This window comes from Solanum dulcamara, chromosome 6 (assembly GCF_947179165.1).
Source record: "Solanum dulcamara chromosome 6, daSolDulc1.2, whole genome shotgun sequence".
Taxonomy (NCBI): Eukaryota; Viridiplantae; Streptophyta; class Magnoliopsida; order Solanales; family Solanaceae; genus Solanum; species Solanum dulcamara.
This window is the reverse complement of record NC_077242.1, coordinates 14,921,974-14,939,237: the sequence shown is the minus strand read 5'-3', so window position 1 is coordinate 14,939,237 and position 17,264 is coordinate 14,921,974. Positions and strand designations below refer to the sequence as shown.

The window sequence follows — 17,264 nt, the reverse complement described above, 5'->3', positions numbered from 1 at the left end:
TGTACAGGGCAAATTGATAAACTGCACCAAACCGACAAACAGAACCATATCGGGAAAAAAAATCGACTAGTGGTTTGGTTTGACTTGGTTTGGTGTTTGAAAAAAAAACGACCATTATAAGGTTGGTTTGGTTTTAACTAAAAAAAGTCAAACCGAACTCAAACCGACCTGATTATAAATATACTACTTTTAAATTATGTTATACATAAAAATATTTATTAAAATATAATTTATAAAAAAAAATTAAATTTTTTTTAAGATTTTTATTTTCTTTCTTACATTTAGATTTGGACTTAAGAAGCCCATCTAAATAATATACAAAAAAGCTCATCTTATAAAGTTAAAACTTCAAACAGTGTTCTGCCTCCATATTATATGTTGATATTTTGTACTAGAACTCTTTTTAAGAAGCACTGTTCTGTGCTTTTTATTAGATACTATAAAAAACTCGAGAAACCCGAAAAAATCTGAAAAACTCGAAAAAAATTGATATCGAAAACCCCAACTTTTATTGGTTTGATTTGGTTTATAGATTTAATAACCCGACACAAATGATTTGGTTTGGTTTGGTTTGGTTTGTAAAAAATCTGAATCAATCCGGTCCATATACACCCCTAGTCTTTACCATAAAAGCCACCAACAGTCAGATACCCTAATTCTTTAGTATGATAAAGTAATTCGATTAATGAGAAGTGGTCTTTGTCGATATTAACATATTCGACCTTGTTTTTTCCAATATGAGTTATCCCCTTTTTGTCTTGATTAAAATCACCACCATGATGAAAACGAGTTATAATAATGCAATTCATAAGATTCCCTAATAATTAAGAGACACTTTATGAATTAAAAATCCTAATTTTTTTCCAAATTTTAATAATATACAATCACATTAATAAAATACTAAAATGCACTATATATCATGTTAAAACAATAAAAAATGACATAGAAATTTAGGAAATAAACTTACCTCAGTAGATCAAATTCTAAAATAGTGATTGAACTCTAAAATCTTATGCAAACTTCGTGATATCTTCGACAAACACCCAAAATCACTTCGAATTTTGAGAATTTTAGTTCTAAAGTGCTTAAATATCGGTAGAATCACTGAAAATAGGATCCATTTTTAGGGTTTTCTCCTCACACTATCGCTGATGAAATCAAGTCCAAACGTGTGTTTGGTGAATATGACATGTATTTTGGATTTTTATCTAAAATGAGCTAATGTGTAAAGGAGGTATTTTTTGATTGGTTGCAAGTTTCATGTGGAGAAGGTGGATTACATGTGCCATTTTTAAAAAAATAATTGTGACGTTTCAGTCATAAATATTTAAAAGATACAAATTATATATGATTCAGGGGTTTAATAGGAACGAAGAATAGTTAAGGTGCCTGAGAGAAAAATCCAACCAAGTTAAAGGGTCTATCTATGTGTTTTGCCTATATCATAAGATCTCTTCCCCAACATGAACATAACAAATCTCTATGCTAAACTAAAAAAGAAAAAAAAATATAAGTGACGAGGAGTTTTGCCAAAAATATTGAGTGAGTGAATGGGGCATTATCTAAGTTTAGTATAGATACTTAATATACGTAGGGGGGAAATCATAAATATGATGTTTTTTAATGGGTTAACAGTTTATCCAATAAAAAAATTGATTAATTCGCTTTCGCATCGATAAATTGTTAATTATAAAATTTTAATCTATTCACCAATTGTTAATCTGATAATTCAATACCAATAAGCAATTAAGCAAAATTTGTGGTTGGATTATCGATTATGATTCGATTTTGAACAATCCTAATGTTAAATGGTGACTTGGTGAGTTGAGCTGAATTTGGATGGGACAAAATGATTTGAGTTAGTGATCCATCCAAAAATTACTTGGCTAAAATAAACTTTAAAAAAATGATCATAATTTAACTCGCTCAATTCTTACTAAATTTTAATTTCTTTGTTTGTTTTTTTATAATTGTTCAACTATCTAATATAACTTTTTTTCTTTATTATAGTTATATATAACATGCGAAACAAAAGAATATTCTCTCCATTTCATGGAGTTTAAGAAAGTTAAAAATAAATAAATCTTGTAGTCCTAAGTTAGAGATAGATAGAATGTATCAAATCTCATTTAATCATATGATCTTAAAAATATCATGTGAAAGTTAAAAGTAAAAAGTTTGTAAAAAAAGAAAGATGCATTCTTTATTAAAATGGACTAAAAAAGTAAGACAACCAAATTGAAACAAAAGAAATTGTCCTTTTGAAAATTGATTTGTTACTATTATAGGTCCGTCGAAACTTAAGCGAATTAAATAAGTCATATTTTCATGGGCTAATTTTAGCGTCAATTACTTGTACCAGTAGTCCTATAATGTGACAAGACGACTGTGTCTGCATTTGGTAAAGAGAAAACAGCTGCAGCCAGCTAAATCAAAGGTAAGAGGGCCTACAATACATTCTTTAATAAACTATACACTTCACATATAATATGACTGTTCATCATTAATTTCCATCTTTCTAGGTTGATAAATAACTGTAACAAATATGTGCATCTTTTTAAGTGAAAGTTATTATTTGAACCTCAATACAGTGACTTGTAATTATTTCAAAAGCAAAACCCTGTTGGGATTTCGTCTCGGGCCTCACTTCAGGCGGAGCTCTACCAAAATGTCTCAAGACTAAGTGTAGGACTTAGTTATGTAAGATTTACATTTTAAGCGTCCGACTGTATATCTTAAGCACGTCCAACACTTAAAGCTCGCCTAACAGATCTTACACAAATTATATGTTAAAATCTTTAGTTAATATTATTGACCCTCAAAATTCTTGAATAGATGAATGATACTTAATATTTTTTAATCTATAGAGATAAAAAGATTGAAAGTAACTCAAATAACAAGTTGCAGTATCACATATTTACTATTTGGTTACACTATGAAGTTGATTATATATTACGTATTATTTCTTTTTAAAATACCTAGCGAAATTTACTTTTTCACTTTTTATTTGTTTTCATGATTTTGTCATATGTCTCAAAATTATCATATTTTATTTAGCTATTTGAAAGTAATTTTACTTTTATTCATGATGGAGTGATGTTTTTATTAGAATACTAATAAGTTTTATTTTTTTTAGGGGGTAAATTGTATAGTATGATAAAAAATACTTTGAGAAATAATGATTCTTTTATTATTAGAAAGTTAAGATATTAGATTATTTATATTTGTATAGTCATGTTAGAAGTTTTATTTTCTATGAGTTTCTTTAATCATATTTATAATTATTTTAAACTATTGAGGTATTTTTATAATTTTTTATTATATTATTATTATACCAACAACAACATACCTAGTGAAATCCCACAAAGTGGGGTCTGGGGAGGGTAGAGTATACGAAGACCTTACCACTCTACGAGGTAGAGAGGCTGTTTTTGAAAGACCCTCAATTTATTATACCATAAATTAAAAATGTAAAGATCCATAGGACTTACGCCCACGTCTCGAGACTTATGCCTCACCCTATACTAAATAAAACGTCTCGCCTCACGCTCCTACCTTTTGAAATACTGATTTTTATCACAAAATGGTTGCTAAAGTTCTAAATCACATTTTTTTTGTTTCATATTTTATTATAAACTTCTCCAAAATCTCTAAAGATTTTCCTAGTACTATAGTATTCTAGATACAATCATTGTTAAGAGTACTCATAAAGAATTGCAATTGAGAAAGACCAGTACCCTCTAAATAGCTTTGCAAATAGGTATTGTACTATTCCTGACATGTACTACTCCCTCCGCTTTAATTTAATTTTTTGTATGGTTTTAACTTGTCTGAAATTTAATAAAGTAAAATAGATTTTTTGAATTTTGTGATTTTAAATTTTTAAAAATATTTCTATATTTTTTTATTAACTAACAATCTCTCTACTTTCATAAAATAAGAATAATTTGTCTGATTTTAACTTAACATGAAACTTAATAAAATAAAGTACATTTTTAAATCTTGTAATTTTAAAAAAAATACTTATGTATTTTCCTCTTAATTACTTTGATATGCATTAATCAAATCGAATCTTTCGAAAACAATATCCAGAGGGAGAAATAGGGAATGATAGCTTTCAAGAACCAGTGGAAAAGCAAAAGCTTCTTCCCTGCATTCCTTCCTTTCCAAAAAAAAAATTGACCAAAAAACCTTGATAGTTTTCAAACAAATCCAGTGTTAAACCAAGCCTTCCCAACCAGTAATGGCCAAAGGCATAAGAGGAGGAGATAGGGAAAAGGAGATTTAAGGATAGTCACTCCACTCCATAAATAGTGTGCACAGATTCTTCTTTCATTTTTCATTCCTTTCAAGTCAGAAACACGGGCTGATGGGGAAAAATGTGTACACCCTTCAGCCCCAAACTCACTTATAGGATTATACTAGATTTGTTTTTGTTGAATGTACCAAATTATCATTTAATCTTGTAATCTCAAACATGTCACGTAAAATATTGAAATTACAGAATTGTTAATAATTAAGACAAGCAAATTGAAATAGGAGAGTAATATTCTCATTTTTCAAAATGAGATTTGAGCAAACATTTTATGATCTCCTTCAGAACTTTTCAGATTCTATTCTTTGGTGTGCTAACCCCCCCCCCCCCCCCCGAGCTCACCAAGGATCTGTCTTCAGAATTAAAACTCTAACCACCATTATTGCCTCCAACCAACCTTGAAGCTCAAGCATCTATGAGGATGTGAAGAAGAAAGATCAACTTCTATTTTACCGGGCTGTCTGTCCCCAATAATTAATCTTACCCCCTCGCAAATACAGCGTAAATGGACATTTAATCTGAAAAAAGAACATCAAAAAGTAAACAGGGAGTACAATTGATGCATCCAGGAAAATCACAATCATGGCTACTGCAAAACATGATATTTCTCCAGTTGATCACTGGAAGGTAGTTCCAGTCTTATCAATAATAAAATATTATAATTTACATTGTACTTATCTGGGATAACAAGCTACAAATGAGACTTGTCCCTTCCTTGTCTTTAGGTAGAAAAGATACACGACACTTAGACACAACAGGGTACAAAAAATTTGCAGCCATTAACCAAGGGCAAGAGCAACTATATAGTACAATTACCTTAGGCAGGTCACACTAATGGTCATAGTAGTCAAGTGACCCCAACGGTATCCTGTTCATAGTATTTCGGGAGCCCTTCTGATTCATATAGTCATCACATACATTGACATTGCCAGGAAGCATCTGCGCTTGGACGCCATTTGGAAGATCAAGGCCCTCTTTCCCCATCTGGTGCACCTCATGTGGAGAAAGTATCTTGATATGCCAAACATTGTTCACAAACTCCCTGAAGCAAGATAGAGATGGGTTAAAACATGGAAGAACTAGATATATTAAAATAAACAGACGCATGAAATAAAATACATATAAGTGCAAATGTGATCCATAACGGTAGATATACTCGTCAAAAGAAAAAAAATACAGCAGGTCTGAATTCTTGTGTAAAGCAAATTGCAGGCCTAGATGAGCGAGAAATGATGTGTGCCATACAAAATGTCACCAATTGACCCACGTAAATTGAGAATATTAAGCCTAATAATACTCGCACCAAAAGTACTCTTAATATTAATCTTTGAATGTCCAACAGGAAAACTAATCTGTGGAAGCAAAATGGATATAGAAGATTCATATAGCCAATGTGACAGGGCAAGAGTTGACAGTGGATAATATATCAGGTACCTACTATCTTCCACCAACACAGACAGTGGATAATTCTATCCATCAAGGCTTCTACCGATGAACAGAATCACTAACTTTTTGCCACCTTTGCTGGGATTTGAGCCTTGATCCCCATAATTTATCGGAGTCGGCACAACAAAAGACTGATTTTAATAGGAGGCAAGATGGAAATTTCATATACATCCAAAAAACTCACAATTTAAAACTATGCTAGCGTTTGACCATAGATTTTGGGAGTAGTTTTTGAAAATCTATCTTCAAATATTTTCAAGTTCTCAAAAACTGGCTCAGACTAGTTTTTGGGACTTCCACTTACAAAACTTCTAACTTCAAAAAGATATTCAAGTAAAATGTATGTTCAAACACAAATTCCAAAATCACAACTTCAAAAACTCAAAATTTCAACTTCAAAATCTATTGTCAATCGGGAGATATATGCAGGGAGTCTAGAGCTATAATTTGACCCCCCCACAACGAACAAAATATAAAGAGACTCAGGGCAGAGAGAGAAAAAAAGGTTGTAATGGCAAGCTTGTAAAAAAAAAAAAGAAGTGATCGAATTCTTACTGCCAAGGATCGTCACCGAGGAGGAGGACATCATTCTCTCGGTCAACAATTACAAGCTGCCAGCCTGATCTCTCAGGGTCCTCCAACAAGCCTTCTAGCCCAAACATGCGAGCAAGCTCACTTCGAAGTTCGTGATAGCTGCTAAATTTGGAGATATCGAGTGACCGTCCAAAGGACCCTGATTTGTGAACCTGCCAGAAACATGCAATGTGAAACAACATACTACCGCAGAATACTCTCTTTAAAAGCTTCTAAACTAAACAGAGTGTTAGCCCATGCAATTCAGACAACAAACAGTGAATTGTATATCAAACAAGCTTAAGCTCACCTTCACAAAGGTTCTATTATTTGGGTTTCCTTGGTCCCCATTTTCTGAGGACTGCAAGAAACCTGATTCATCTACACAACTTGACGTTGTCATGTCTGAGTTAAGGGGATACTCATTGCCCACTGTACTTGTGAAGGTAGAGGTAGCATAAGGAATAGATAAAGATCCATTATCACCACTACTACCCTTCATGTTGGACATACCGGTCTGCAGTATGTTCAAAGAGTCGGTAAATCCATAGAGTGCGTTGCTTTGGCTATCTTCTACTCCTCTATAATCAGAAAAAGATTCCCTGCCAGGAAAAGGTGGCAGCAAAGAGGAAAGATCTGAGACCTTAGTATTGTGCGCTATCACATCCTCAGGCTGAGACACAACAAATGGAGTAACCCGAGAAGGGGGCTGAGATTCTAGGGCAATTCGCTTTGATGATGAGGACGAAGACACTAGAGGGTGAGTTTCATGCATGTTCAGGACAGAAGATGCTCCATCACGGGAAAATGAACTCAACAGACTTTGCATATTAGAATTACTAGATGCATTGACATGGTTACCCAGTATATCAGAAAAGATTTGTTGGGAACCAGTCGAACTTAAGACTTGCAAATGAGAAAGCTGGGGCTGCGTAGCCGAAGCCATCTGAGAGAGACTGGAGATCGCCTTGGTTTGCTGTTGATGTTGAAACTGCGAGTTCACTTCTTGATGCTGCTGAAGCTGTGGCTGCAGCAAGTGCTGTTGATCATTATAATTTTGACGCCGCTGCAATTGTTGCTGAAGCATCTGCGCCTGAGATATTAAGTGGTTTTCTGAGAAGCCTTGGATCAGATTTTGCTGTGAATGAGAAGGCTGCAACATCTGACTCTGACTCAAAGACGCTGAACTGTTAGGAATACTATGTTGGAACTGCATAAGGGATTGATTTGCAAGTTTCGATGGATCTAGTGCTGCCATTGTTTGCAGAATGTCAGGTTGCAAACCTAACATAGAAGCATCCATTCTTGGTTGCATAAATGGAGTAACCCCAAATCCCTGGAAATTAAGCGACTGCATCCCCTGATCACCCATGTCACCACGCAGCCATGAGAGTTGAGAATTCATAGTCATATCACCATTAGGGAAACCTGAGTGAATGAGAGGTAAACAAACCACTGAAATTTAGAAGTCAACCAAATTTATCTTGTTTCCCAGGGCAACAATAGCAAGGAGAAACCTTACCAGGGAGAGAAGGTAGTCCAGATGGCCAAGGTCGCTTTAGCCTAAGGGAGAAAGGAGAAGGATACATAGGGAAAGTTGTCAGAGGTTCAATTTCCCACAGAGAAACTCTGGGCTGCCTCTCTCCTGCAGTTGATTCATCCCATCCGACCTGCAACAGGACCAGTTACAAAAGATTATAATTTATATACTGAAGGTACCACCAGCAGGTGCATGAAAAATTAAAAATTTATGCTAAGGTACACGTTGCATTTAGTTTATCTATTACTTCATGGTTTATACAAATGACCTTATAAAACTAACCTTCACGGACCGCCAGTGTGAATTTGGCCAACGAACAGGATCTAAATCACTGATGCCAGTAATTGTACCCATGTACCTAAATCCAAACATATTTACATGGTTAAAATGTGCATATGAGAGTGTGTGTGTGTGTGTGTGTGTGTGTGTGTGTGTGTGAGAGAGAGAGAGAATTGAGGGAACTTGGAGTAGGTCAAAATCAATTTTGCACTCTGGCAGCAATGAAAAAATTAATACAGTTTTCACGAAATTTGGTATTCCTAAGTCAAAGAAAGCCATTTATTTCAGTAGACAAACCAAACAGCCGTATTTGGCACCTCCAATGCATCCTTCATAATGAACTCAAAATCACCACTTAAGCTAGGGGAATTATGTTCTTCATTATAAACTCAGATTAGAGAGGTTAAGACTAGAGAACTAAGCATTTCTGCATGTATCTGGCGGTCTGTTTTCTCAACCAAAAAAAAGGTTGCAATATATATATATATATATATATCCACTTCAGCGACACCTTTTCCCCAGAGAGACTAGAAAGTATAGCTATGAGTCAGGCATATGTTTACAGCTGGCCCCTAAATTAAGTGACCTTTTTTTTCTGAAAAATAGTGGATATGGTCTTGGAGGAAATCTTCCTGTTTATAGAGAAAGGGGCCCTAATCATCTTATCTCTTATGAATACACAAATGATTGATTGAACTTTCAAAAGCAGTTCTTTGTCGATGGGCTAATATCATCTATCCTTCTACAGACTAATATGATCCAACAAGCCTGAAATTAGCCCGTTGACAAAGAATTGCTTTAGAAAGTTCAACTAGACATCACAAGGCATTCATGGATTCATAAGAGATAAGATAATAAGGGCCCATCTTTCTATAAACAAGAAGACTTCTTCCAAGACCATAGCCAAATATATCCATTTTTTTCCAGAAAAAACACTGTTAAAACATGATCCAAAAGTCACCTAATTAATATAGTACTATTTTGGTTTTGCATGTAAACATATTAGCAGTAGAAGTACTTGGATATCTTTGTTTTGTAGGAGAGGAAACAGTGGCTCAAAGATTTTGATCTCCTAAGTTTGTTTTCTCTTCCTACAAGAGCTTTCCCTGCCTCCAAATCGGCTAAAACTTCAGGAAGGCACCTTAGCATAGCGCGACTTCAAACCCAAGCTCTAACAAATGCTTTTTAACTACCCACCAACGTCTGCCCTTTTCACATATATGTCCCTCCCTTTTACAAGAGACCTGGCTCTGCAAGTCAACTTGTCATTCAAATTACTTTAAATTGCACGCGGAAGTCCAAGATGATAAGACCTACCTACGGACACTCGATTCTTCTGTTTCAAACAGCATCCGGAACCTCATACCAACAGAAATTCGAGTATGATACACTGCTTTAGCATACTTGGCAAGAGGTATGACAAACTCTGATGGGCTAGCCCTGAAATTATGAAAGCTAAAAGGTTAAATGTGACAACTTTGTTAGCAAATGAAACAAAAGAAACAACTGTTACCTTGGATTATAAAATATTGTAAAGCGGCTATTAGTTGCAGCTGCATGAGCCGCTGCAGCTAGGAGACCAATGTGCATGCTATCACTTGACAACACTGAAGAAGGCATGACAGTTTGAGGACGATTAGCACGTCGAATCCCCAAAAGCAACTGATTGTTTTCGTTCCTGACAAAAGGCGACAGTATTTAGCAAAGATAAAAATCTCAAGAATTGAGTGGGAGGAATGAGAGTGAGTTTGCAAATGATTATCCAACTAATTTCTGTAAAACCGCACAAAACATGATGCAGGTTCACAGCTATCTTTCTCCAAAAAAAAAAAATGATGCAGGTCCACGTATAAAAGTCACTGATGTAAAAAGATTGAAATCAATTCTAAATTCGTGAAGATTCTCAATTGAGTGGGAGAAATGAGAGTGAGTTCCTTCAATTCCAAAAAATTATCAAACTAATTACTGTCAAATCACCCAATACATGGTGCAGGTTCACATTTATCTTCCTTCAAAAAAGAAAATGATGCAGGTCCACAGATAAACCACTGATGTAAAAAGATTGAAAAATCAATTCTAAATTCATAAAGCTTCTCAATTAGGGTACATAAACACAGTTTCCCAGCAATCAATATTTAGCTTTTTGCAACTGCATAATTGCATAATGCAGGCATGTAGAATTTATAAAAGTTTTCCAAAGTTCTAAAGGGGGAAGTACATGGATAAACATAATAAACACCACAGAACCACACTCTCATGCGTCCCATCAGAGCAGACGGAGCATATTAAATTGTTTCAGCAGCTGGCTTAGCAAGTAACACAATATGGTGAAATGTGATTCTGCACTAAAATACATATGCAATTTATCGAAGAAAATATAAATCATTTGAAAGTTCCGGATGCTGAAGCTGAATCTTATGAAGAAATATTAGAAGGTATTGAAAACTTCTTCTACCAGATAAAGATAACTGCATCGCCTGCAACAAGTCTCTTTGCACTCACAAACACACTCCATCCTGTTGTCAATAGATGCCTCTTTGGTTGTCCTAAACATGAGCAACCAATTAGTGCCGGTAATGCTTACGCCCATTTTCATAAATGAAAACATGTAACCAAAGAATTTGTAATGATTTTAAAATCACTCCCTCCACCTCAAAATAAGATATGCAAAGGCTGAAACAGGCAAAGTAGATGCTGTGTATGAATTACTCACATATTCTTCTGAATTATATGTATCCACAGGATTAATTTGGAATAACAGTAGGGATATGCAAGAACAAACAATTTTTATCGGAAACAGTCCTCTAATGAATTCCCTGGGAACTTAATTCCTCAAGGTCCTTAAATCACCAACTGATGCTCCCCGTTAGATTCAGTACAGTTGTTTCAGCATGATTTTAAAAGGCTTACTTGATATAAAATCTTTAGTTCATTTTACCAGAGTATGTCTTATCTCCAGTAACTTCCAGGTAAAATGGCTGAAAGGATCGTAAATTTGCAAAGATGTACTGCATGGAACTAAGCTCCAGTGCCTTCTCTTGACTTACATTTAGTCAAGAACCATCCAGCTAAATTGCTGAGAAATACAATCTAGAAGAGCTCTTCACACACTCACATGTGGTGAGATACAAACCAACCCCTTCCCAAACAACAAAAACAGCAAAAAAGTTACATTTAAGGAACCAGAACTACCAAAACACTACTACTCCCTTTGATCTCTGACTGCACAGCAACTCACCGCGAAAAATATGCCGGAATTTCCATTCATTCCCATGGAGATCTTTTGCAATCAATTCTTGACAGGGTGGCTGCTGAGAGTAATCCTGAAAGAGTAAGAACATTCATTATGAGTTGGCTGAACACCATTGAGCACTAGAGGGATACTACAGAATCCAATGTTGATGACACATAACAAAAAAAAAGACCACACAGAAAAGGAAAAGAAAACCATAATGCTGATGGGTTCTGTTCAAGGGACCTACAAGAGGGGGGAAAACTTTTTCTGCCGCTCGGCGAGGGACAGAGAATCCACCATGAGTACTGGTATCACTTGCCGTCAAAGTTTTGCAGAAATAGTTAGTTGGTTGTTTACTCGGGATGCCAAGTTCTGCTGGTAGCAGGCACACATCCTTCTGCTCTTGCTACATAGAGTAAGTCCATTAGCAGAATGTTTTGAGTAAAACTGATTCGAAAAGATAGGAAGTGACATACTGGACTTAGTGGCTGCAATGTCATTTGAGCATATACTTCATCAGTCTCAACATCTGCCTATAATTTAAGAACTGTTTAGAACACATTGTGACGGAAAGGTACATAAATATCACATCACAGCTAAAAAACAAACTTACATGCATTGTCAGGTTGTGAAGCTGACAAATTAATTGAGGCGGTAAACCAGGATAATTAGGGATATGAGCATCTACTTCCTTGTTGGTCGAGGCAGCAACCTGTAAACGGCGTCCAAAACTCAAATCCATGTTTCATAAGAAAAACTCTGGAGCTACTTAAAGCTAAAACAGAAACCATGTATCTGAGGAAACTCAGTTTGCTAAAATTCGAAAAAGAATTCAATGGCTTATGGACAAAAAAAAAAAAGCAGAATACTATATTTAGCTACCAACAAACAACCAAAAGTAGAACTGCAAGTTTGAACAAAGCATAACATGAAGAAACTAAATATGAACCATATCAAACACCTCAACTTAAATGAGCTACAATGTGAACCATGGGATCTACTACTAACCTGCTCACTATGCCCTTGAGGAAAATACACCACTCTGCTTCCTACAGGTGGAAGTGAAACTAGTGGTCCTGCACACGCGTGCCACAGCTCTGAATTCAAGCATTTCTTCTCCCCTGCTGCTATAATTAAACATAAAAATATGAAGTATACTCATTAATGACTACAAATAATGCTTCACTTCCAAGTTCACCAAAACAAGAAATAACAACAAACAAACCTTCCTCTGGCTGAGGATTGAACCCAGATGAAGATACCCTCATTTCAGCCAATCAACTAACTCCTATCAAGCAACTTACTTTTCACTAGTTAAGCCAAAAAAGAGCAACCCCAGAAAGTATAAAACCCCAAAAATGAAAACTTTACTAGTACAACACCCACCCCCACCCCCCACCCCAAGCAAAAACCAAGAAGCAAGAAACCATATTCTCATCCAAACCCAGTTCCACAGCTAAACACCACCATCAACAGCTGCTTCATACTTGTCCCAGATCTTCAATTAGTCACTTCAAAATCAAGAAACAACACAAACCCTAAACACCCTTTTCTTCAAATAAGCAGAAGAAGCAAGTGAGCCACAGATCTTAAAGTAAAACTAACTAGAAACCCCTAAAAGAGTAACAGTAACAGTAGTAGATGAAACAACTTTTTGGCTACTTCAAGATCTCTACTGCAACTGCATAGTGACTGAGTAAGAGCTCAAGTAGGCTATTCAGTAGATCTCTTCAGCTGTACTTTTTTCCTTTTCTTTTCTTTATTTTTTGAGTTGATTGGATTTTCTTTTCACATATTGAAAGCTACAGAAGAAAGAAGGAAAGAGAAAAAAAAGGAAGAGGGACCCCAAGAATTTAAGGAAGTGAAGATTGTGAAATGCTGCTAAGTTTGGGAACTGTTCCTTCTCACTCCTTTCCAATTCCAAATAATTAAAACAACAATCATATAAAATTCCATAATTGCTAATACACCAGTTTGTATATGAGTACTACTAAGGCCAGTGGCGGGTGTCCAGGGGTTTGTAACCCCTTGGTCGAAAAATTATACGATTTATATATGGTTAAAATAATTTTATATATATAAATAGTAAATGTCGAATTCTTTTTGACTAATTCGTGTATTTATTTTTTCAAATTTTGAATATTTTTATTAAAAATCTTGATTCCGTCACTGACTAAGACATCTCCAACCCGACACCAAATTTTGCATCAAATTTAGTATTAGTAACTCTAGTTTACTACACCAAATTTTACATCAATTTTTTTTCTCTTTATTATTATATTATTATTATTTATTTCATTTATATATTTTTATTTTATAAAACAAAATTCTTTCTAAAAAACACTCACTATATATAATTTTCATATTGTTTCAAATTATAGTCGTTTAATATAAAATTATTTTATATTATAATTTTTAAAATAATATAAATTGATAGCAAATATTATATATTATACATAATAATGGATAACACAAATAAAAGTAAAATCATTAACGAAATATAATTAAATAAACATTACACAATTAAAAAAATTATTTTAAGTTTTACATGAATATTCAACTTTCAAGATCATTACGGTGCTCTCATAAATGCTCTATTAATGCATTACGTAGTTCAAAATGAGCTTCTTTGTCCTTAAATTTTTTATGTCAAACAAGAAATTGTTGAAATCGATAATTTTTATCTACCTGTCATTTTTATCGTCGGAGTTGAACCATCTAAAGCATCTTGAATTGGTGCGATAAGATCACGCTCAGTCTCAATTATCATGTTGTGCATTATACCACATTAAGTTAATATATTCACCAATTTATATTTTTGCATATTTAATTTTTGTCAAATTTAATTGTACTTATATCCAATTCAAATTTATAGTAGAATTAACATAAATTTAATTTTTTTTAAAATCAAGTAAAGGAAAATAATATATAAAAAAAATTAAAATTTTAATCTAAAATTAATAATATAAAAATATTACATAAAATTAATAAAATCTTTTAATTAAAACATACCAATTTATCTAATATTTAATTAAAAGTATGGTATATTTATAACACTTTTAACGTAATTTTTTAAAAAATATATAATGAATTAAAAAAAGTAAGACAAATAAATTATAAGAGAATTCTTGATAAATTTGAGCATAAAATTGTCTAATTTTATTTATTAAAACCTTGTTACAACGGAGCGGATCTAGAGTGTTACATGTTGATTTGTGAAAATTCAATATGTTTTCCTAACTTTATATATATCTAAATATGAAATCAATTTTTATTATATATTAATTTAAAATTATTATAAAAAATCATAATGTTCAAATATTAAATTTACCACTATTATCATATATGTTAATCAATTAAAGGTAATTTTGCCTTTTATATTACACTAGTGTGCTCTCTTCATATAATTTTATACACAGATTACAAAGTTCAAGAAAAAAAAGAAAAAGAAATACATATTATTTGACACATACTACAGGTTTACTTAGAATATGTAATTTTAAATATGTCCAAAGAATGTGTTTGGTACTAAGGAAAATACTGAAAAATATTTTTTAGTTTTCTCATATTTGATTGATCAAAATATTTTCTCTAGGAAAATGACCTCTTTAATTGAAGTAAAAAAAATTGAATTGGTGACATTTCGAGTTAATTGTCTATTCCTCATCCATCCAACACATCCGACCCAATCCCTTGACCATCACACCCCGTCACCTCCGAACTCCCACTTTCTACACTATCCCACCCCGTCACCTTCGAACTCCCACTTTCCATACTATCTCACTATTATATTATTTTACGGATTTACATATAAATATTTTTGAAATTATATTTTTTTTTATCTACTAAACACTAAAAAAATAAGTAAGAAACTCATTATTTTTCAAAAGAAATATTTTCTAGAAAAATATGTTTCTTTGTACCAAACAGGCCCAAGTGTAAAATAAAACTTTATATTAAAGAGTTTCTAATTACTTGATGATATTTTTTTTAAGGCCTAACCCATCGATGTCCCCTTAAAGTTGGCATTAATTTTCACTTAGACACCTAAAGTAGGAGATGTTCATTTTAGACACCTAATGTAAAGGTCTGATGTGTCATTTTGACACTTTTTACACAGCTGGCATCTCGCGTATTTGTCACTTACCTTAGGCGCATAGAAGCTGTTTTTTTTTAAAAAAAAATTGTTCTTCTTCTTCATTTAGCTTTGGCTGCAACTTTATTATAGTTGTAATGGTAAATTCAAGCCAAGGTGTAAACAATATCATCCTTAGCTCTGATTTTCCGGCGACTTCTCTGCGATTGCTGCCGCCTGATTGGATCTCCTTGCAGATCCGTTTCAACTCTATATTTCTAGTTTCTTATTCTTGTTCTTCTTTTCCGGCGACTTCTCTGCGATTCCGGCGACTTCTCCGGCATATTTGTTTGGAGAAGATAGGTTGTTTCTGATGGTTAATATTCTTATAATTGAAAGATTCTTATATGGGACTTTGAAGATATATTTTTTGATTTTTGATTACCATGGCGATGTATTTACTTTAATACCATGGCATTTAAGAAATGAGGTTCTTAGGCTACTCCAATTGTTAACATTGAAGGTGTGTATATATTAAAAAAAAAAACGTTTGTGGCTCTCTAAATATCGCCAGTAAATCATATATGGCGACTTTAGCTTGATTTATTATTGGTTGCACTTAAGTGGGGTGGGGGAGTGGTTGGGGTTGGAGAAGATGACGGCGGGGGTGAGTGGGGGTTAATAATTGTTAATTTTTATTTTTTTAAAAAATATTATCTGGATTTTAAAAATGTCACGTGTCATCAAATTATTGGTCATAAAAGTTATTATTTGATAATTATTTTTGATATATATATATATGCCACATGTCTTTATTTAATTTGTTGTTTTTGATACGTCAGGCGAGTGCATTACACACACTTAATATATTTTGGTGATTGTCAAAAAAGTGTCAAAATGACACATTCGACCCTTACTTGAGGTTTCTAAAATGAACATCTCCTGATTTAGGTATCTAAGTGAAAGTTGGTGCCAACTTTAGGGGGCCACCGATGGATTTCGCCTTTTTTAATAAACTAAAAAGAGAATGTTGCATATAATGTTGCACATAGAAAACAACAATTTTTGAGTTCTTATTCTTTGCATGATTATAATTAGCTTGTTTGAATTGACTTATTTTTAAGCAGTTTATAAGTTGAAAACTGCTTATAAGTTTTAAAAAAAAAGTAGGTGTATGCCAACTTTTTTTTGACTTATAAGCTGTTTTCAACTTATAAACTGCTTAAAATAAGTTCATCCAAATAAACTCAACTATTTATTGGGGCTTATTTTAAACACAAAATAATTTTAAATTGGTCAGTCAAACACTCAAAAAAAGTTGAAAACAGCTTATAAGCCAATTCAAACGGCCTCGATATCTCTTTTATAATTCCTTAATAAATCATTAATGAGTCAAGCGGTCAGTGCTATTAATCCTGGTGGTACAATTTTCTTTTTCATTTATTTGAAATTCTTTGAATTGGGTTGCTTTGTGTTTAAACTACTGTACTATTTTACCAATCGAACTTTAATCACCATTTAATGTCCTATTTTTTTATTTTTTTTACATTTCTCTAAAATATTTTTAACTATATTAAATCACGATATTAATACTATAAAAGTTTGAATATTTTTCTTTTTATAAAAAAAATAGAGTAATACATATCTAAATTTATGCAAAAATTGAAAGTAACACCTTCATAGTTTGAATGGCGACATTATTTTTTGTTGGTGTATATGTATTTTATTATTAAAATAAAATATTAAGTACATATGTTGGTATTAATTGTGGTAGAAGATGATTATTAATTCTGGAATAAAA

The 17,264-nt window shown here is 33.2% G+C and overlaps 1 protein-coding gene across 2 annotated transcripts; it reads right to left on the bottom strand.

Annotated features, from left to right (window-relative positions):
* Positions 1 to 4,633: 4,633 nt before the first annotated feature.
* LOC129892273 (auxin response factor 6-like) lies at positions 4,634 to 13,288 on the bottom strand. Of its 2 annotated transcripts, none has more exons than XM_055967836.1 (15): positions 12,614 to 13,288; positions 12,397 to 12,515; positions 12,002 to 12,100; positions 11,865 to 11,921; positions 11,636 to 11,794; positions 11,392 to 11,476; positions 10,609 to 10,699; positions 9,667 to 9,831; positions 9,471 to 9,593; positions 8,157 to 8,232; positions 7,857 to 8,004; positions 6,645 to 7,762; positions 6,317 to 6,507; positions 5,132 to 5,357; positions 4,634 to 4,833 (listed from the first exon to the last, which is right to left on the bottom strand). In XM_055967836.1, the coding sequence occupies exons 1-14, from the start codon at positions 12,654 to 12,656 to the stop codon at positions 5,147 to 5,149; spliced, it is 2,685 nt and encodes an 894-aa protein (XP_055823811.1). In that variant the 5' UTR covers positions 12,657 to 13,288; the 3' UTR covers positions 4,634 to 4,833; positions 5,132 to 5,146. The 2 variants fall into 2 exon arrangements, with proteins under 2 accessions (XP_055823811.1, XP_055823812.1); XM_055967837.1 differs by having other exon boundaries at positions 12,397 to 12,512.
* Between the last annotated feature and the right edge of the window lie 3,976 nt (positions 13,289 to 17,264).